The 22,653-nt window shown below is 44.0% G+C and overlaps 1 protein-coding gene across 2 annotated transcripts in view; it reads right to left on the minus strand.

The window, feature by feature from the left end:
• Window positions 1-22,653, minus strand: part of CLPB (ClpB homolog, mitochondrial AAA ATPase chaperonin) — a 130,093-nt gene that overhangs the window by 29,966 nt on the left and 77,474 nt on the right. For both annotated transcript variants that reach the window (XM_012725572.1, XM_012725571.1), the window contains one exon: window positions 8,238-8,335. In XM_012725572.1, coding sequence (XP_012581026.1) covers window positions 8,238-8,335 — 98 coding nt within the window. The remainder of the gene's footprint in view (window positions 1-8,237; window positions 8,336-22,653) is intronic.

Below are 22,653 nucleotides of genomic sequence, written 5' to 3' on the forward strand. Positions count from 1 at the left end.
ATCTAAGGGGACAGGTCTGACAATGAACATGCAGTTGTGTTTGATGAGAGGGCAGCTGGAGTGGCAGTGGAAAATGGGACCCCAGGCAAGAATGAGATAGGATGGAGGAGGAAAGGGAAGAGGCCAAGTTGTAGCCTCTCTCTACTGGGAGGTAACAGACTCAGATATGGCTCATCGTTCTGACTCCCTAACCCTACCCTCAACTCATAATCAGTGAAAGCAGGGATAACAGGATTGGCTGGGGAGATCAACTATGGGAGCTAGGGAGCAACCAGTGAGACTGCGGGAGAGGAAGGTCTTGTGAAGAACCCAGAGTGGGGGCAGGGAAGGGAAATGATGACAAGGGGAGCCTGGAGGATGAGTGAGGCATCCAAGGGACTTGCAAGTCTCTTGAACTAGCTCACAAACTACACATCTCCATAGAGATGCTGGGCACAGAGCAGGGGTCAGTCCCACCAGCCTGAGGGTCATCTAGGTCAGCATGCCAGATTTCATACTCTTCCAGTCCATTCTCCTACTACTGCCAGAGTGATAGTTTAACTTGTAAATCAGATCACATCACTCCTCTACAGAAAGAAAACTGGGTTGATCCAGAGATAAGGCTGCCAAGAAAAGGCTAAGGGGTAAGGAGTGGCTGAAGTGAAAAAATGAGTTTCTGTTCTCAGTGTATGGTATGAGATGGCAGGAGAAGCCTATTACTGCCTATAACTGGTGATGTTACTTTTGATCACTTAGTTAAGGTGGTGTCTGTCAGGTTTTTCCACTGTCATTCTCCCTTCGTAATTCTAAGGATCTGTGGGGGTGAGACTCTGGAACTAGATAAATATCCTGTTACTCCCCAAATTTCCACTCAGTTGTAGCAGCCACTGATGAGTCTTGCCTGACTCGAGACTAACTATACTAATCCTCACAGCCCCATGAAGTTCACAGTGTCTCCTCTCCACACTGTGCAGCCATGAAGTAAAGCAAGGTTCCATTGGCAGCAAATAAAGACCCATCACAAACCCACAGCCTGTACTTTCTACTGTGGAGATAAGACCTGCTCCTGGCCTGCAGGGAGCTGAGAGTCGACTTAGGGAAATGAGACCTAAAATGCTGCTATCATATCCTTATTTTGAACTCGGGGCTACATAATGAATTTATTGAAAACAAACACCAGAGGGTGTTCTTGCCAGAATGCATAACCTGAGCTGAATAGTAAGGAAACGTGTGACAATTCCAAACTGAGGGACTTTCTACAAATAACCAATTTGTACTTACTAAAATATCATGGTCATGAAAGACAAGGAAAAATCAAGGAACCATTCCACATAAAAGGAAGTAGAGAGACATGATGAAAAGGAGTTAAAAATCAGGCTTTTCCCCCGCCTTCCTGCCCTTACCCTCTATGATGGGCACCTGTGGTCTTGCACGTGCTCCTGTAATGATGGACACCTGGGCGCAGAGAGCACAGGGCATAAACACATGTAAAAACTTGGCACAGGGGACACCTGTGCCAAGGCGCGAGCAGCGACAAGGGCTGCGTCACTGTAGAGGTTGCGAGAGAGGAGACAGCCAGAGAAAGGCTGAGGGAAAGCTGGTCTACCCCGATTCAGCATTAAAAGTCTGTTAAAAACAAAACAAAACAAAACACTGAATAAGGATTTAAAAAAAAAAAAAAGCCTGTTGAAATCTACTGAAATTTCAAAAATTCTCTTTGTCTTTGATAACTAACAAAGAACCTACCCAACCTGGGAGGGTTGTAAAACACACGACAACCCATGTTTTGGAACAACTAGCAAAGGCTGAACAACATCTGTAGGTTAATTAATATTAATGGTTGAGCTTGAGTATTGTTACATAAGAAAATGTCCTTGTTCTTTTAAGAACTACACAGAAGTATTTAGGGGTAAAGGAGAGGAGGATCATGTATATAACTTACTCTTAAATAACTCAGAAAAAATTATGTATGTATAGGTAGTAAAGCAGACATGATAAAATGTTCACTCAGCAATCTGGGTGAGAGAGAATCACTATACTATTTCTGAAATTATGTTAAAAATTTAAAAAACCAGGGTAATGCTTAGTCTTGCATGATGGGTAGTGACTGGAAAACCTGAATACTTACAACTTCTTTCTTGATCAGCTGTGTGTAGTTGGGAATCACCTATCATAGGATATGTGCCCCTTATACAAGAAATTTGAACCAAAAGTTTTTATAAAGTTAAAAATAAGAAAAGAGGCCCTCCCTGGTGGCGCAGCGGGTTAAAGCACAGCACTGAGAATCTGAAGCCACTTACGCATGAGTTCGATTCCCGCCTGCCGCCTGCCCCGGAGGAGACCACATGGCTAGCCAGACCTCTCCTGACCCGCCCGCTGCTTCCCTCAGCAGTGTAACTTCGTCGATCTGCCTGTTCTGCTCCCCACTCTGTCTCTGGTGAAGCCTCTCACCGCCCCTGAGCCTCTGGCCTGTACCCCAGTTCTGTATGAATAAATAAATAAATCTTTAAAAAAAAAAAATAAGAAAAGAGAAAGTTGAAGCATGTCCCTTGAAAGCAAGGCATCAGTTATGATGTCCACACAGAGCCAGCACAGCACCAGGCCATGGAGTGCAATGCAGCAGGAACAGGCTGGGCCAGGTGGGGGGATCGGTCTCTTCACCCGAGCCAGGAGGGAGAGAATTCTCTTACCCTCCTGTGCACCTCACCCCTCTCTCCTGGTGGGCTTCCCTCAGCCTGTGGGGAGCACCCAGGCCCACAGCTTAGAATGTGGACCCAGGGGAGAATCACATCCCCAGCACCCCTGAAGCAAATGAAAAAATATAGATGGAAAATGTGCTTGTGGTTCTGTCACTGGGATATGCAAATAAAATATATATGATAGGCCTATCTGCCTAATATTCCTACCAATTCATTCTCTGGTGTGATTAAAATGAGCAATAAATTCCTGGTGAGTCTCGGTGGAGTGAGGATCCGGGAGTGGAGATGCGGGCCTGCACCAGCACATCCCCTTCAGCTGAATATTCATCACGGACTAGCTCTCCATATTTTTGTTTTATCTGCCATCATGTGTACAGAGATATATTTCTACCTCCCCTTCGTCTCTTAGTTAAGACATGAAAATGGTCTAAGCTTTAAGTAGTAAATTCTCTAGTAGTGAAATCCTTCAAAGTGAGATCATAAGCTACCTCCTTTACAAAGCCTGCCTGCTCACTCTACCTGGAGATGAGCCATGCCTCCTCAAAGACCCCCAAACTCTGTGCCAATTTTTTTGAAGGTACAAATCAGTGAGAACTAAGAGCGCTGCCTCTTCTAAGCGCCCCTCCTCTGCTTTCCAAGATGGCTAGTTCAGCAGACAGAGGCTGGGCCTAACCTACTCTTGGATCTTCTCAGTGGGGGCCAAGGAGGCTTCCACACAGAGAATGCTGAGAGAACTGAGCAAACCATAAAAGTCAGAACAGAGATTCTTGGATAAGGAATACATTTGAAAAGGCAGAATGAAATAAAAAAAAAATGAGGGTTATGGATAATATTAAAATAGGAAAATCATTAATAAATAGTATTAAGTGAAGAAAAGCAGATTCCAAGTATGGAATTAGGATCATAAACACCTTCAGGGTGAAGTAGGAAATATAAATGTCTAAGAAGTAAAGAACATAATACAGTATATAATGGGGTCGGGAGAATATATGTTCCAAGCTCATAAGTTTTTTGACATTAAAAAAAAAAAATCCTGGGGCTCTCCCTGGTGGTGCAATGGGTTCAAGTGCAGCACTGCCACTGCGGAACTAGTTCTACCCCTGGCCAGGGAGGTGACCCACATGGAGAGGCAGACCTCTCCTGGTCCTCCTATTGCTTCCCTTAGCAGTGTATTTCTGGCCTGTACCCCAGTTCTTGTATGCATAAATAAATAAATATTTAAAACAAAACAAAACAAAATCCCTCTGGGTTGGCAAAATAAAATATGACTGCCAGTTAGAAACCCCTAGTATATACAGTAGGCTATCAACCAGGTTCAAAAAAGGTCATCAGGGCCCTACCTGATGGCACAGCTGGTTAAAGCACAGCACTACGAAGCTAAAGCCACTTCTGCATGAGTTCGATCCCTAGCCCTGGAGGGGACCCACATGGTGTGACAGACCTCTCCTGACCCACCTGCTGCTCCCCTTAGCACAGTATATTTCAGTTAATCTGCATGTTCTGCTCCCCACTCTGTCTCTGGTGAATCCTCGCACTGCCCCTGCACCTCTGGCTTGCACCCCAGTTCTGTATGCATAAACAAATCTTTTTTTAAAAAAAGGGGTCATCATAAAGTCCATATCAACATAAATATATTGGTATGGCCCAGAAAAGGCAAATACAGTATCATAAGAGATCTCCAATTCATATCCCAATAGTTACTTCTCACAACTCAATTTTCTTTTAAGTCACCTGCTTGCTTGCTTGCTTTCTTCTTCAGCTTCCCTTGTAAATCGGTATTAATAAGAGCTACTTGACAGATTTGTCAGGATTAGAAAAAATATACACTAGAGCACTTGACATAGTATCTAGATGTACTCAATAAATGGTACCTACAATTATTATAAATGATTAAAAATATTAATAGCAGGGTGTGGTAGGGCTTTTGACTAAGATTCAGTCCAGATGACCTCTCTTCTGAGAAGCCCATCTTGATATCCCAGGCAGGATTAAAAGCCTCCTCTGGCTTTCCACAGACCCTGGACTTCCCTGGGACTGATGAGTCAGTGGTGTCATGGTACATTTGCCTGTGTCCTCATCAGACCTGAGCTGTTTGAGTTTCACATACTCATATTCTTCCCAGATATCTAGCCTAAAGCCTGGCACACTGATATTTTTCATAAATGTATACTGAATTATTTAATTCTCTTCATTTTACTTTTATCTCAAATTTTTTATGAGGAATATAACTTTCATAATCACAAATTTCTACATTGAGCACATACCTGACTGCAGAGAGGTAGATGAAGGCAGAGAAGGCTGAACTAGGTGGTAGGGGGATGCTGGGCAGATAGAGGGGGCATAAGATAAGATCTGGGTGGTGGTGACCTATGTCTAGGTGAGATCTCAGGGTTAAGCCCCAGAACCCCCTAGGCCTGAGTGATTATGTTAGAGATGTAGAGCCTGACTCAGAAAGGAGCCAACTGCTGCTTGAGTACTGACAGAGGGAGACACAACCCATGTCTACAGCAGCGTCCTCCCACAAAATTCTGCCACATAATTTTGAAGAGACAGGTTTTTGGAAAAAAAAGTCAAGAGCAGAAAGAATGGATGATCAAGTAGATGCTGAGCAACTGAGAGAGAGATAACGCTGCTGACATTCAGGGAGAACTGAGCAATGGTTCCTGTGGGTAGACTCTGTAGAGACAGCAGAGCAATCAGGCGGAGATGCTCACTGGCCAGCTGAGCCGTTTCAGGCGGAGAAAGTCAGACCACATGATGGGAATCAAGAGCAGAGGGGTGACAACGGAGAAACAGCTGAGGCTACAAAAGTTCTGGACTGACTCTAAGTTAGGTCTTCTAGCCTCTAAGCGTTCCCTTTCACTGTCTGACAGCTTGTCAGGGAATTCCTCTTGGCAGCAGCCAACCTAAGGAACAATGTTCCCTCTCACAGCTGTTCCTGGGCTGTTCCACGACTCTTCTCTCCAAGCCCTGTTGCCTCCAGCTTGTTCTCATGGCACAGTGATCCCTTACTGTCAACTCTGTAGAGCTTACAAGAGTTCCACATCTGTTCAGAAGTCATGTCTGCAACTGCCCTCTGTGGTCCAGAAGGGTATGAATGGTACAGAGGTATGCAACTGCCACTGAGTCACTGGGGACATAATATGCCAATGTCAAGCCACTTCTCAGGCAGTTAAACCTGCTAAGAGTTCTTTAGCAGTCCTGACCCCCATCTCTACTGGCGCTAATGGTCCTATTCTCTTGCTTTACATGACCAGACCAGCATCCGTCCTATATGTCACCGCCTGACATCATGGGTAACCTTGGCCGAGTCTAAGGCTTGTCTCTCAGGGGACAGCAATTGGGCCTGAAAGGGGAGATGGTGACAGGTGTGCAAGTGTCTGAGATTATTTGCTCAGAATGATGCTCAGGAATTTCCTGAAGGCTCTTGAGGAAGCTGACCTGATTTTCAGGGCTGCTTCTAGGGGTGGGAAATCTGAACAAAAGGAGGGAGCACTTGCTCTTAGGATGTGCTGTGAGTGCAAGTTATCTTTCTTAATTGCTCCCTTTCTCTGGAGGAAACTACTACAAGAGTCATTAAGGATCCCAGGGAAACAAACTGTATGGTTAATGCTGGTGTAGGGTAAATGGAATTTATCAGATTTGTTCCACTCTGCCATCATTAGCATCAGTGATTGACACCTGTGGGCTTACATGCATGCCTGATGGTGGATATCTGGAATATGGTGTGGGCATGCGTAAGTGGGCACACCTGAGCCGAGAGACAGAGCCTCTAAGGGCAGCATCACAGAGGATGGGAGGCAGCAGAGTGCAGTGGGTGGAAAGGCAGCAGAGCCACAGCTACCAGAGAAATGTGAAAGAGTGAAGATTTGCTGGGGACTGGGAGGCCTGTCAGCCTCCTCACCTCCAGCCTGCCCTGTACCTGGCTGCCTGACTACAGATGGTGTTGAAAGATCATTAGAAGTCTGAAAAAGCCACTGGAGGCTCCAGGACTCTTCCTTTACCTCCGTTCCTTGCTAGCACTACAGCTGGTAACTAACAATTTCTAGCCTTCAGGTACATCACAGAGTTACTGTTCTTGGCTCCCTGTGACTGGGTAGGTACATGGGGTTTGTTCTGTTCAGTGAGTGGAAGTAAAGTGTCCTACTTCCAGGGTGAACATTTAACTACAGGTACAAGACCCTCCAGAGCAACCTTTTTCCTAAGCCAAATAACCATGAACAACGAGAGGGTGACTGAAGAGTGAGCAGGTCCCTGAGTGCCTCTGAGGAGCAGAGCACCCCCTCCTGACCCACAATGGACATGCAGCATGAGACAAAAATAAATTGGCAAAATCTAGTTTATTCTGAGTGATACACAGACAACTGTACACTACTTGGAATCTGAGAAACCATTTAGTCCAAAGTATTCATGTCACAGAAATAACGTGAACTTCAAGAGTAGAGGTGCTAGTCCAAGTGCACTGAGTCAGTGAGTGGTAAGCTGGGATCAGAACCCACATTTTGTCTGTCTTAGTGATCAAAGAGTCCTTACTCAAGAGAATATTTGCCACTAGGTGGGACCTGCCACACCAAATCATCTTAATGTGTTTCAACCAATTTGCCAATGATGCTGGAAAGAACACAGACTGGGAGTAGGAAACCAGGTCTTCAAGTCCCCGTTCTGCCACGAGAAGTAGTTCATAGTAGTATGTTCAAGTTTGTTAGTTTCAAATTTGATGACAATTCGCTCTGGAACCAAAAGCCGCATCAAATCCCTGAGCTATTTTCCTCTGACTTACTTGTTTTGGTAAGATTTCCCACCACTAGATTTGATGACTTCTGAGGTCCCTGCCAGCTCTGAGATTTTGGTTTAGCTCTTGGACTTTGCCAAGTAGTTCATGAGTGATAGTGCTATGGCTGGGAGGAGCAGGTAGGCAGGGGAGTACAAAAGTTTGGGTTGAATTTTCTTTTTCAGGGTAAGTCAAAATATGTCAGCCTCAAGACATGAGCTGATATTATACTTTGTATGGGGTGGGGGTTCCCTGCTGGCAAATTGGCCCAACCCTGTTATTTTGGTTACAAAAACAAAACAAAATAGCACTGTTCATTGTTTTCTTTAAAAAAAAAAAAGTTTGGGTTGAGATGATCAGACTAAGGTGGAGATTCTGGGCTCAGTCTGTGTATGGAAGGTAGGGAAGGGGAGTTCTAAAAGGAGTGATGATGGGCTAGATTGCTTGCTAAGAACACATGAGACTGAGCAGAAATAGTATTTGGGCTAAAGATTCTGCTTTGCTATCTCTTCTACTTTGCTATCTACAAAAAGGAGCTGGGAAGCCCATCACCTCAAAAACTGAACTTGTAGAGATAAACCTCAAAAGCCACAATGGCCCAGGTCTCTTCCTGGCCATGTCAGGGGCAACTTCTATTCTTAATAAAATTGGGGGTTGGATTTGTATTTAAACAGACAATAATCACCTAAGGAGAAGTGGCCTTTGGTGTGGAGCCTGACATAATTTAATGAGTGAAAGATTAAATGCTGCATGGAGTGCCCAGAGGCCCTCTCCTTTCTTAGACTTACCTTGGCTTCAGAAGCCCTTAGAATCTTCATCACCTCGCCTTCACGGGCATAATCCAAGGGTGTGTGTCCCATTTCATTCCTCTGCAGGGGGTTGGCTCCTGGCAGGAAAAGCAGAAATAGAGACTCTATAAGTGATCAGTGGGACCTCACCCATTCCCTAGCGATGACCTGGGTCCTCTTTTAGTGTGAGGAATGCCCATGGAAATGTGGCCCCACACAAAACTACGAGGGTACAAATGGTGAAATACAAATTACACGGAGGTTGAGCTACACTTTTGACAAAGAGGTCAGGATGTGGGGTTCCCACATGTGCATGAACACATCTGTAGAAACACTGTCCATGCAGAGGGCCCCCTTCCACGTAGATGTGTTATATACACAGTATGTTATGCGCACACCCACACAGCTGAACATGCTAACAAAGATACCAAACATATGATAGAATAACATACCTTAACATTTGCATATTCATTAAAATTCCCACATTATCAAACATTTACATAAGATGGATATTTCTTTATTAACTATAATGAAAGCGCTCCTTTCTCAAGCACAGGATATCCTGAGTAAGAGTAAAGGACCTTCTTGTTGTTCTCTGACCCACTCTCTGCTTTAATGCCTCTTCTTTCTGGGCATTTCCTGCAGCTTAGCTGAGTTCCCTGGAGGCCTGGGTACCACTAGCAGCACCCTGGCTGAGCCAGTACCACAGTATGATGCCCTTACCAATGCTAGTTATGGGTAAGTGGGTACATGTAGGTAGGCATTTCCTCTCATCATCAGTTCCTGTGACTTGGGGGACAAAGAATTTCAAGTATGACATGAAGAAAGGCTTGCTGGGGCTGTCTACCTTTTCCAGTTTGTAAATGCCAGTGCTGACAAGCTGTGTAAAGTGTCTATTTTGCACAAAGCCTGTGGAGGAGGAAAACTACTGAGTTCTATACACTACTGAGTATCTACTAGAGTTCTACCCTAACTACTGAGTCAGGTCTGAGCACCTCAATTACTTCTTCAAAAACTGCCCAGTCTATTCAATTTGGCAAACGTAGCATGAGTGTGGCTTGGGGACAAAGAAGAAATCTGTACCCTGAAAACGTAGATGCTCAAAGACTGTGTTAAAGGGCATACCCCTTGATCCTTCTTGCTAGGGAAGTATGGTCTTGAAGTAAAGAAGGGTCAAGACTCAGTCCCAGCTGTAAGGATGGAATGGGCTGGCTGTGGACACTAAATACACAGGCAAGACATTATCAGTGTAGGGCCTGCCTGGGGCGGGGTTGGGCTGGGGGGCCGTGGGCTACAGAGGGGAGGAGGAGAGGGTCTACTGATAGACAGTAGAAATTAGTGTTTCTTAATCCCAGACTGTGGAAACATTAATTTATTTTACCATGTAAACTATTCCTATTGACACTCTCTGCTTAAAGGCTAACTATTAACTTATCAACAATCGGAAGCATTTATTAAGCAATTATACCTGGCTGGCTGCCTGGGCTGTGATGAAGTATGGAAGGAGGGGGGGCAGGGACAGACGGGGGGAAAATGATCCAGATCAAGGAAACTTATCATTAATAAGAAGAAATTAACATTTTACATATGAACTTATTTTCTAGTAGGAATTTGATATAAAATATCACTTTTTTATTGATATATATAATTCCTTTTATTATTTTAGGGCTAATTTTTATTTACTAAAGTAACATTGCATCATAACATTATATAAATCTAGGTTTTCATTGTTGAGAATCAACATACATAAATACTACATTATGTTCACTGCTAAAAGTCCAAATCTATCCTTCACCATACCCTTGTCTCCTTTTTCCCATCTACCCACCCCCTACCAAAATTCAACTTTGTAAAGTGATTAATTCAGTAGCTTTCAGCATACTTACAAGGTTGTACAACCATCACCATGATCTAGTTGCAGATAATTTTCATCATCTTTAAAAGAAACCCCAATGAAGACACTCCTCATTGCCATCATCCCTGCCAACCGTTAGTCTACTTTCTGTCTATGGGTTTCCCTAACTTCCATTTTAATATCAATGGGATCATACAACTGTGGCCTTTTTGGCTTGGTTTCTCTCATTTAGCACATTATTTTCAAGGTTCATCTATGTCATAGCATGTGATCATTCATATCACAAGAAGAATATAGGAATGCAGCACATACTTCATCTCTTTTTAGGGTTAAGTAATATTCTACGCGGTGGATATACCGCTGTTGTTTACCTACCAGCTGATGAAAATCTGGGTTGTTCTCCCCTTTTGGTTATTGTGAATAATGCTGCTCCAAATGTTTGTGAACAAGTTTTTGGGTACAAGACTTTTCACATGTCTTGAGTATATACCTAGGACTTGTGATAATAATAACAGTAGTAATAGTAATAATAATGGCCAGTGGTACTTATCTAACACCATGTGCCAGACACTGATCTCTGGACTTTCTATACATTGTTTAATCCCCATGCTACAGAGCTGGTAACCTGGCTTAGAAGTGAAATAACTTGCCTAAGGTTGCAAAACTAATTACTTACTTGGATCAGGAATCACATCTATGCCCAGGTTTTCTTAACTACAATTATTCACATTTCCACTAGGGCAGCCCTGCTGTACCCTTGCGGAGATATCCCTATGTGGCTTTCACTGTGAGGGATAATGTATAACCTCTAATAACAAGAGTGTCTGCCTTTCCCAACTATTAAGCAGGATCTCAGAGGCTCAGCTGGAGTCTCACTCATTTTCCAAACACTTGGTACTGGGCCCTGCACGCAGGATGATAGGAGATTGGCACAGCCAATGAATAATTGTTTTTTTTTTTTTAAGAATTATTTATTTATGCATACAGAACTGGGTGTAGGACAGAGGAGCATGGGCAGTAAGAAGATTCACCACGGAGTGGGGAGCAGAACAGGCCAACTGATGAAATACTGCTAAGGGGAGCAGTGGGCGGTTAGGAGAGTTCTGCCATGCCATATGGATCACCTCTGGGGCGGGGATGGAACTCACGCTGAACATGCTTTAGCTCCTTAGTGCTGTGCTTTAGCCCGCCGCACCACCAGGGAGGGCCCTAGCTTTCTTTTTTATGTTTCTTAGCTACTCCACAGTCACTGATCCCCTGGCCACTCTCTGAATTCTACAAAACCATGTTTCGGATTTTCTTCTCACTCCTGTGACCGTTTCTTTTGTCCTTTCTGCAACATCCTCTCCATGTCTTTAAGCTGAAGGGTTACCTAGAATTTGAGTCAGGGCACAATTCCACACTCTAGAACCTAATGGGGAGGAGATGAGCACACATTAACTCAGGCCAAACATAGTCAGTGTGTTGAAGGAGGACAGACAGAGGTACCAAGTTCTGAGGGACTTGTTCACCTGATATAGCTTCCCACCCCACCCCTGTTCTCTCTGGTGCTCTACAAAGGCTGAAGGGCATTGCCAGGAAGCCTCTCCCTTTTCCTAAAGCTCTTGGGCCTCAGTGAGGGTTGAGAGGAAGTGAGAGTAGAGCAGTGGAACTGCCTCTTCTTTCTTAGGCAGCCTCAAGGGGAGCTCTGTCACTAGATATGGGCTGGAGTGGAAAGGGTATCAGATCTCTATAAGGGAAAGAAAAAAAATCAAAGAGGAGAGGAGAGAAATGGATAATGAAGAAAGAAATGGGAGATAGAAGGGGAGGGGGAGAGAGAGAGAGAGAAGTGGGAGAAAGTGGGAAAAAGAACAGAGGGTGAGATTAGCCGCTTCAAACAAGTGCTGTCAGTGATCTATATTTGCTTACAGAATGAAAAATGTGCCCCATAAACATGGGTCACTGAGTAATTTCTAGTAGGAGTCATGTCACTTCTTATAAAGGATGGGATGGGGATACGGACAACTCTCTACCCCGGGCCAGCCAGCACAGGGATGTCTCAGTCAGGCCCACCCCAGTGGCCACTCCTGAGGAAGGAAGCTGGAGCCTCAGGGCAGCATGCCTGATCTCACTGTAGGATGGCTGGGGTGGGGGCACCATGTATAATATCCACCTAATATTAGTCCCTCTTCCCCCGCACCCTTGGTCTGATGCTCTGACTTGACTAATTGCTGTAATAATTGATAGAACCTGACTTCTACAACTGATCGATTTCACCTCAAGACCAACGGCCACAAACCATTACACTCCAATAAATAACCACGGTGGGTCTCACCCGCCTGCCCTCTCTGGGGGTATCAGGATGGCCCGTGCCCTGGCCTGACCTCCCCTTGCCTCCCACCCAGGGCCCCTCCAGGCCGAGCAGCTGGTCGAGAGGGTCAGGCCTCTGGGAGTAAGTGAGAGGGCTGGATGGAGGTGGGGAGTGCTAATCGCAGGCTATCCGTCACTTCCCACTGGCTGTCTGGGGCTAGGGCCAACACCTGGAGCACCCCAGGCAGTATAGTGCAGGACCCCTCCCTCTTCTCCCTGCTCCAGATTAGTGTGTCCCAGCTTATAATATTTGATAAATAGCAGGCTGGCTTCCTGGCAGCACTGCTGCGGCTGCGCCGGCCTGCTACAGCTGTGGAAGGTCACTCATTGGGGAAATATGTTTCTGTCAGTGGTATTGAAAAAAGTTTAGTGGAGTGACAGGCCTCAATTTTTCAAATTTTATTAACTCCATCCTCTTAACCATTTGTCTTGAATTCCTTCGGATTCTGGGGGATCTGTCAATAGGGCTTGGGCCAGGAAAGTAGGATGGGGGTGGTCACAGGCTGGTCCCAGTTGGTGTCAGTGGCTGGCTGGGTCTCGTCATGCAATACAGTGGAAATGGTGTTGGTGGAGGAGAGGCCTGGATAGTGGGGTCCAGAGGACCCACTGCCCTTTTCTGGCACAGTGTCTGACTTTGGTCAGACTGTCCAAGTGAAAAAAGACCTAAAGTGAGCTCTTCCAGTTTGCTCTGACTCCCTTTACACACCAGTTACAGGTGGTCATCTGGCTCCCCTGAACATGCCCAGTGCCCAAACCCCAGGCTCATAGACTTGTAAGGGATTTCCCCTACAAAACCTCTCCAACCCCACTCCTACCTTGACCTTCTTGTAAACACCTGTTCATCTGTGGAGCTTAGTCCAAACTCTCTTTGTCTGCATTTCCACAGGCTCTTCTGTTTCTATCTCACTGTGCTGATCACTCTGCGTCAAAATAATTCACCATCATCCAAGACTGAGTGCTCTTAGAAGTCAGGAACTCTCTGAGTCACTGCTATACATCTACCCAGCACAGGGCCCCGCACAGAACAGGTGTTCAACATGCTCTATTAAAGGAATGAACTGCTTTCCAGGGGTTATCTTCTGAGGTCACATATGACATGGCTGCTGTTGCCCTCAAAGAGCCCTTCTGATTTGTCCCTAGCTCCTGTAGGCCAAAGCCCCTGGTTTCTCTGCTGCTCCAGGCACCTCTCTGCCTGGGACTAAAACCTGCTAGGCTCTGTGGGTAGAGAGAGAAGTTCACTTATTCTTCTTGAGGAGAGTAATGAAATTAGGGTTCAGTTCTTCTCTGCGATAGGAACAGCTCACAAGTTTGGGGTGGAATGAGGAGGAGAGAAGTTGCTGTCCTAGCCTCAGTCTACCTCTGTGAACATCAAAGGGGATGCTATATAGAAGAGGGCTTTAAAAAGGGGTAATATGTAGAAGAAGACAACAGTGACATTTGTGAAAACAAATGTATTAGGCTATTACTATTAATAAAGCCACTTGTTTACCCTTTCTAGTCCTTCTATCAGCCATATTGGTTTACCAAATCTATCACTACTGAATTTTCATTCTTCCACTAGCTACATCTGGCTCCCACCTATTTAAAAGAGCACTGGGGCTGGGAACCAGAGGGGGTGCAGTTTCTACTCCTTGGCTGTGTGATCCTGAGCATCTGCTTCATTTCTCTGATGGTAATAATGGCTGCCCTACCTACCTCTCAGGGTTTTGTTTGGGCTGAATAAGACAAAAAGCTTGAAAATAGTTTTAAAACAAAACTCTACAGGCTATACACTGTTCTTTTTTGTTGTTGTTGTTAAAGATTTACGTATTTATACATACATAATTGGGGTACAAGCCAGAGGTGTAGGGGCAGTGAGAGGATTCACCAGAGACAAAGTGGGGAGCAGAACAGACAGACTGACGAAGTACACTGCTGAAGGGAGCAGCAGGAGAGACAGGAGAGGTCTGCTGTGCCATGTGGGTCTGCTTCCCGACTGATGATCAAACTTGTGCTGAAGCGGCTGTGGCTAGCTGTGCTTTAACCCATCGCACCACCAGGGAGGGCAAATACAATGTTCTTTGTAAAAACTGATTCACTTCTGTTTTCCCAGAGGCTGGAGATGAGAGAAGAGAGACCTGTCCAGAGTACTGCAGGAAGCCACAGAACTTCTGACATCTTTCTAGAACTTTTCCATAAAACACCCTGGTGCCTCCTCAGCATCTGCACAGATCATACCCAGGAGCATGCAGACATGCCTCCCTGTACCTGAGAACCTTCACTGAGCACTTAGTACATTTACACCCTGTGATGACTTTAACGCTTTAATTTTCTTAACAACAACATTTTGAATAAAGCAGGGAAGGTATTAATTTTTCCCACTTTACAGATGATTTAACTAAGTCTCGAAATAAGAACGATGAAAGGAGAGGGTCTAACATTTGTTGGGTGTAAGATTTTTCCAGTGTCTGAATTATTCATCATATAAAGACAGAAATAGGTCTCAGTGAGCTGAAATCACATGCACAAGGTCACTCAGCAAATACATAGTAAAGCTAGGCCTGAAAGCTCAGCTTACTCTTAGCTTACTCTTTCTTTTGAATATGCTTAAAATTTTACATACTAAAAAGTGTTATGCTTTTTTTTTTTAAGAAGCAAGGATTACTTGCCTGATGTTGCAAAAAGAGGGGAACATCTTTTCACTTTCCTTCCAGAGTCCTCAGATGCTCCAAAGTCAAGATGGAAGGCTTTCTAGGGGCAGGCTTATATAAATGGGTTTGAAAAATGGGCACAAAATGGGAATTCTTTTCCTCCCATTTAGGGCTTTATCCTGTGAGGGGTGGGTGAATGGCGAGCCACATCAACTGTCCTCCCAGAAGGTCATTTGGAATTCCTAATAGTCAGATGGGATCTCTTACCTTTGAGGAGGCAGATTTCTGAAGTTCATGCAACAGAAAGCTGTCAACACCTGACTGGGTCCAGCCATCCCATTCAAACCCACTGTGCACTGACTTTGGGTCAGGGGTCCATAGTGCAATCAGACTGGTTCTGCCTTGGGGTAGAACCTAGTCTGGTGGGAGACAGATGGGGATCGAAACAATGCTAACACAGTATAGTGGCAGGGGGATGAGGAGAGTATGATGACACTGTTTCCTCATATTGGGACCACATATTGTGTAGCCAGGAAGATGGGAACCACACCACCAGTTGAAGAAGTGCAGAAGGTGCTGTGCTGAGTAACCATTAAGAAAACAACAACAACAACAAAACAACTGGAGAAATGTAGGGAAGAGAGAGAGCCCAAGCTCATGGAGATGGGATTCTAGAACCTAGGCCTTCCAGGCATGGCTCTTTCCACTTGCCCACTCTGTCTCAGCCCCATGCTTGGGCTTTTAGTTCCAGCACTGACCTGAAAGACGAATCTGCACTGGGCAGTCACTACTACCGTCAATGGCACTCAAGCCCCCATGCCCATCACAAGACCCTGCAAAGTCCAACTTCATTTGCCCCATTCTGAAGCTTTCCTAGGCCACTCCAGCCTACCTGAGCCACTTCTTCCTTTGAATCCCTAGAGCACCTATCTGATCACATACTTTCCACACAGTTATATCTTGTTTGCAGACCCAGATGTATTACCAAAGGAAGGCTTTATGACCGTCTTGAAAAGGAAATGGTGATGAGTGCCAGGCCTCAGGATGGGTTTTCAGAACCAAGTCATGCCAGACCAACCTCATTTCCTCTCTTTATCAGGATTACCAGTTTGCTGAATCAGACGCAGTTAGGGCAGTATGGGCTTCATCAGATATTTGATGGGATGTCTCAGGACAATCCTGAGGCTGTGGCTAAGAAATATGGCTGGAAGCCAGTACAGTGTGAAGGGTAAGTGGACTACCTGGACCCAAGAAGGGTGGATGGAATGACCAGAGTGACCTGGAAGGAAGTTGCTAGTGGCAGAAAATAGGTCTGATCCTGCTCAGCATGTTTTATTTATCCCTGATATGAATTAGCACAGGAACGGGCCTGTTGATCAAATTGGCAGACAGAGGATTAGAGTAGGAAGGGCAGCAAATATACGTATTGGAAGACTGATCTAGAGAACTGAAACCAAGAAGAAAATTAACGGCAATAATTGGGAAGTCATGAGTTCCAGAAGACAAAGTGGCGATAGTTCTGGGAAGAGTAACTGAGAGAGGAAAAGGCTCAGAAGCCATATTTTAAGAAAGTTGAGATCTGGCTGGAGAAAAAATAGCTCAGAAGAACATGCTGCATTTTCAAATATTTGAATACCAAAATATGGACTAGAGATTAGTTCATTTTACTAGTCCAAAGTAAAATAAGACCCTTGAAAACTCAATTTTACCTAAATATAAGCAATTTTCTAACCATCAGAACATCCAAAGAGAATATGAGTAGCTTTAGAAATGAATGTGTTCCCTGGCACTGGAAATGTTCAGCCAGAGTGAACAACCACTTGGTAAGACTACTATTTATACATATACTACTTCCAAGCTATTACAAAAGTTTTCTAAAGATCATTTCATTTGTGTTTTTCATTCATTCAGAGATACTCTTTTACAGGTTTTCTTTTATATATTTGGCACTATGCTAGGGGCCAGAGATACAAAGGTGAGTGAGAGAAGACATTGTCTTTGCCCCTAACAAGCACCAGATCCTCTAGGGAGGTGATAGACAAGTTGATTTCAATAGTACAGTGTGTTGTGATTACAGGTCTCAGCACAGGAAAGACTAGCTTTAGCTGAGGTTAAATTAATGCGTTCTTGTGGAAATTCAAACACAAATTTGGTTACTCTAAGCCATGTATCAGTTTAATCAAGGCCAAGCCACTTGCTTAAACCAACTACTGGCTGTGAGGTTGAAGTGTACACTGAAGCACAATGTGTGAGTTTTTGTGTGCATGCTATTTTGCTCTTATGGACAGAGGTTTGGTTTTTGGCTTGGACTTGTTTATGTACCTACAGATTGTCTTACAAGTGGCTGTGGTGTCAGGGTGAAGTGATTTAGCCAGCAGGGCTACCCAACTCTCCATTTCTTACCCACCCTATGGGGACTGCTTCAGCACAGACATAAACATGCTCCTGCCGTTACCTTATTGCACTCGTCACATGGGGAGGCTAGAAGGCTTGATTCAGGGATATGATTGGATTTTAAATCCCAGTCTCACAGGATTTTAATTACTGGTCTGGGGCAGCAGGGATAGGCGCTGGCTGCCTTTGGATGGAGGAGGTCGATACGCTACTCCACAACATATTGAGCCACAATGCCTGCAGACTCTATTGCTCTATTTAATCATCTTTTGCAAAATTTACAGTGGAACAGGAGGGATCAATACGGAATTTATCACATTCTCTTGTAAATATGAGCCAGGAAAGAGTTCCAGGCAGTTTGTTACTGAGCGGGAGAGAACATGTCTGTGTATTGCTGGGCATTAGGAGATGAGACAAAATCCATACTACTTGGCATAAGCTAAAGATTCTCAAGCCAGTCTCTCCTAAGCCTGTAGCCAAGTTCAGCGGGAGGAACGCTGATTCCTTCATTCATCTGATTGACCAACCAACACTGCAGAATACCTACTAGGCTCTGGGAACACAGACTGGCATCTGCTCTTGAGATCATAATCACTGGTGTACCACAGCAGCTCTGCCGCTTATTAGTGCTGCAACTTGGGCAAGTTACTTAACAGGCTAATGCCCCTATTTGGAACATGTAGGGAATATGAGTATCAAATATATTTTTTAAGTGTTAAAAGAGATAAAAGGGGCCCTGCCTGGTGGCTCAACGAGTTAAAGCATAGCACTGAGATGCTAGCCTCAGCTGCTTCAGCTCGAGTTCGATCCCTGGCTGGGGAGGTGAACCACACTCACCCGCTGCTCCTCTCAGCAGTGTATTTTGTCAATCTGCCTATTCTGTTCCCCACTCCTTCTCTGAAGAATCCTCTTACTGCCCCTGTACCTCTGGCCTGTACCCCAGTTCTGTATGCATAAATAAATAAATCTTAAAAAAAATAAAACAGAGATCTAAGGCCTTAGTACAGAGCTTGGTACATAGTAAGAACTCAGTAAGGAACAGCTATTGCTATCTTTACTCCACTTACCATTATCAAACATTCCTTTCTACAATGTGTCTCACCAAATGTATGTGTGCTGAGATGGGGTGTTCAGCAGGAAGCCAGCCATCCCATCTTATTAGTGGAAGAATGGAGATTGAGTGGCCTTCCACAAGCTGGAAACCTGCCTTGGGTTACTGCAGCAGAATAAGAGGAGTAGGGAGAAGAGGAGTAGGGGAAGAGATACAAGTTCAGTTCTGCTTTTTGAAGCTTCATTTGTAATTTCAAAATAATAAAATAACCTCTTAAAAATTGCTGACTTGTTTTGTCTGGGAAAACAAGGGAAAGTTACAGAGAAGAGATATAAAGAAGTTGCATCCCGAACATTATGTAGGCAGTTAGCTGAGAACTGGGGAAAGGGCATCTTAGGCAGAGAAACTACACTGAGCAAAGGCTTAAGGGAATGAAAGACTTTGCAAGGGAGAGGGCAGTGCAACACACCTATGGCAGAGACAGTTACTGTTTTCCCAGGTCCATCGACTGTGGCCACCACCCTGGTAGGTCCATCAAGCCCTGGACTCACTCTTGAAGCAACACCATCCCCATAGAAGAGTTGAAGACTCATGGAGGACTGAAGAGACGTATGTGCTGGGTTTTAGACATCTGGGCTTAACTTACAAGGCACTGGAAATTGCTGGAAATTTCAAACAGGGAAGCTATAGGGTTTTGCAGACTATAGGCTGGTTTGAGGGGAGCCTGGAGGTAGGGAGACTAATAGGAAGGCTGTTCCAGTAGTGTAGGTGAGAGTGATGAAGGCTGAACTAGGTCAGTAGGGATAGAGGCAACAGGATAGAGCTGGCACAATATTCCAAGAAAGACAGGATTGGTGGAGAGTCAGGGAGAAGTCATCAGATTTACTTGGACATTTTTGTTTGGGTGACAGGTTGATAGATGATGATGCCATTCACTAAATAGGGAAAATGGAGTAAGTCTCAGGATGGCAGCATTTTGAAACATTGAGTATGAGCTATCTACAGAATATTAAGCGTTAGCAGAGCTATGAGAATGCTTGGTTTGTTCGAAGATGTAAGCCAACCTGGTTAGAAAAGAGGTGGCACAAGAGTATGGAAATGAATGTTCAAACATACTTTACATGTAAAGTTAGATGAGGGAAAGGGAAAAGCAAAAACTCCAGCCAAGAATTTTTACTCAAGGCAAATGCAAGGTAGGGGGTTTCTCAACTGGGGGGATAATGCTCTGAATAGCATGTGACACAGGCACTGGAAGTGTAAGGCACCTCAGCTTGTCTCTGGTGAAAGCTGTGGGCTCTTAAGAAGCCAGCCCCATTTCTCCCTTTCCCCACAATCCACCCAGAGGTGGCAGCCGGCTCTGTGACCAGAAAGCAGCTGGGAACAATTGTCGGTGGGAGGGAAAGGCTCTGGATAAAGCAGAGTTCAAAGTGGGCTATAATAAGAGCCTGGGTCCCTGGGCTTCTGCAACCCCCTCCCGCTCCTGCAAATGACAGCTGAGACCAAGGCAGCGGAGCCTGGGGCCTGGACTGAATTTAACAGTCACAATTACGCTGCTGACGTCTGGGGCAGAGCCACAGAAAGCTGCAAAAAGCTGCAGAAGCACCTTTTGTTCATGCACTAAAAACACATCTTCAAACATGCTAATCGCATGTCTGCTCCAATCTAACAACATTGAAGGGAGGCTGAGGAAAGGGCACACAATGTCCACACATCTGGCTAATTCAGTTATGAGGCCAATCCATCTTGATGGGTTGTCTATAAAACACCAACTACCCCAAAGGACTGAGCAGACCAGATGTTTAAGCTTCTGTTGACCAATTCTGGCCTAATGTCCATAGCAGGGAAGAGGGGTTATCAGGAGAAGGCTTATGCTTCCAGTCAAGTCATTTCCAAAGTTAAGAAAAGCTTTCTGCTTGGAGAGTATGGGTACATTAATGTGGTGGCTGAGTCAGGCTCCCTGGAATGAAGTACTCAAATATACATACTTTCACTCTGACATTAAGGAAGGCTGGAGGACTTATTTACAGTTGGTTTTGAGACCACTGGCAGAAACAGAAACCCATGAAATATTTTTGCTAACTGTACTTCCCAGTGGACAGAATCAGGAGTGTGGAGAGGGTATCTTTAAGTCATTAAATTGAACAAGCTAGAGTTGTGGGCATAGGAACCACTCATCTGCTGATGTCAACCTCACATCATGACTGAAGGAATTACTCATCTCCCTCATAAAATTGCTGCTCTAAAAACCAAAACCAAAACAAACAAACAAAAAAAACAAAAAACAAAACAAACAAAAAAAAAACTAGAGGCCACTGTCAACAAGGATTATTCCAATTTATGCTCCTTCCTTTAAGCTCAACCACGCCACCAGGCAACCATCACCAAAAATAAAAGTGGAAGCTGCAGGTTAGGAAGAAGGAGAAAACAAGCACAAAAGGGCATATTTTACCCAGAGCTTCTTGCTGGTGCTAATGATTCCATTTTTCTCAAGAGGGCTTTCCCCTAATTAATTCTAACAAAGTTACCAACTTTGTTTCACAGTGTGACTGTATGACAAACCAGAAGGATGAACTTGGTAAAGGAAACCTCCAATATTTTAGATAGTGGTGAGAGAGAAGCACAAATTAAAAATGAGGTCTTTGTTGTGATATCAGAACACTGCTGGCACTCAGTTGGAGTTGAATAAATATTTGCTGACTGAATAATTATGCCTCAGTTATGAGGTATGTTCTCTCAATTTCTGTTTGTCAGGAGTTCCTGGCAACACTTCTGGGCAAAATCATTCATGGAGATCAGGAGAGTCTCCCCTTGGCCTGAATGAACAGGAATGCTGTGGTGCTCAGAAGCAGAAGTATGAACCTCATTACCCAGCAAACTCTTCCTTCTTCTTCCCCATGGCTGTAGTAATCAATGCTAATGCTGGCCTGGCCTCCTTTTGATACTTTTCTACCTTGATTTCCATGATACACAATACTTACAACTTCATCTCCTTTGCAGGTCCCTGTTCTATGTCAGCTTATGAATGACACCCAAGTCTGAGTCCTCAGTCCCTGTCCCTTTCTCTCTGTATTCATTCTCCTTGAAAAAACAGTCCAAGTTTGTACAGTTTAAATGACCTCTGTGGTTTTGAATTTTGACTGTATATAACAAGTTAAAAACCATATGGTCATGTGGTTTTTCTTATCCTCTCTGTTGATGTGTTGAATTACAACAATTGATTTTTGAATGTTCTGCCATCCTTTTGCTCCTGGCATAGATGTCTGTTAAGCCCAGGAGGTCTAGGTCTTTATTTAGGGCTGTAGTGTCCTTGTTTATTTTTTTATCTCATTGATCTGTCCATTGGTGAGAGTGGGATGTTGAAGTCTACTATATATGTATTTTCTCTAATGTCATAGCAATAGATGCTAGTAAGCATTTGACAAAGTTCATGATGAAAACCCTTGAAATTCTTGGGATAGAAGGAACATACCTTAATATGATAAAAGCCATATATAACAAGCCCACAGCCAATATTATTCTCAATATGAAAAGCTGAAAGCCTTTCCTTTAAGACCAAGAACAAGACAAGGATGTCCACTCTCGTCACTGCTTTTCAATATAAAACTGGAAGCCTGAGCCAAAGTAATAAGATAAGAGAAAGACATACAAGGAATACAAATAGGGAAAGAAGAAGAACCATCACCATTTGCAGATGATATAATAATATACATAGAGAGCCAGAAAAACTAATCAACCTGTTTAGTACAGTAGCAGGATACAAAATCAACATACAAAAATCAGCAGGTTTCTTATGTGCACACAATCAATCTTAAGAAGAAATCAAGAAAACCATCCCTTTTATAATTGAAATAAAAATGTCAAATACTTGGGAATAAATTTAACAAAAGAGATGAAGGAGCTATATAAAGAAAATTATAAAACACTGTTAAAAGAAAGAGAAGAAGACACAAAGAAATGGAAAGACATCCACTGCTTGTGGATTGGAAGAATTTAACATCAAAATGGCTATCTCCTACCAAAACAATCACAGATTCAATAACATTCTTCAAAGAGAATAAATATTGATAAAATTCATATCAAACCACAAAAAACCTTGAATAGCCAAAGCTCTCCTGACCAAAGGAAGGAGAATGGAGA

This window comes from Condylura cristata, unplaced genomic scaffold (genome assembly GCF_000260355.1).
Source record: "Condylura cristata isolate star-nosed mole 26May11 unplaced genomic scaffold, ConCri1.0 scaffold00015, whole genome shotgun sequence".
In the NCBI taxonomy this organism is placed as follows: Eukaryota; Metazoa; Chordata; class Mammalia; order Eulipotyphla; family Talpidae; genus Condylura; species Condylura cristata.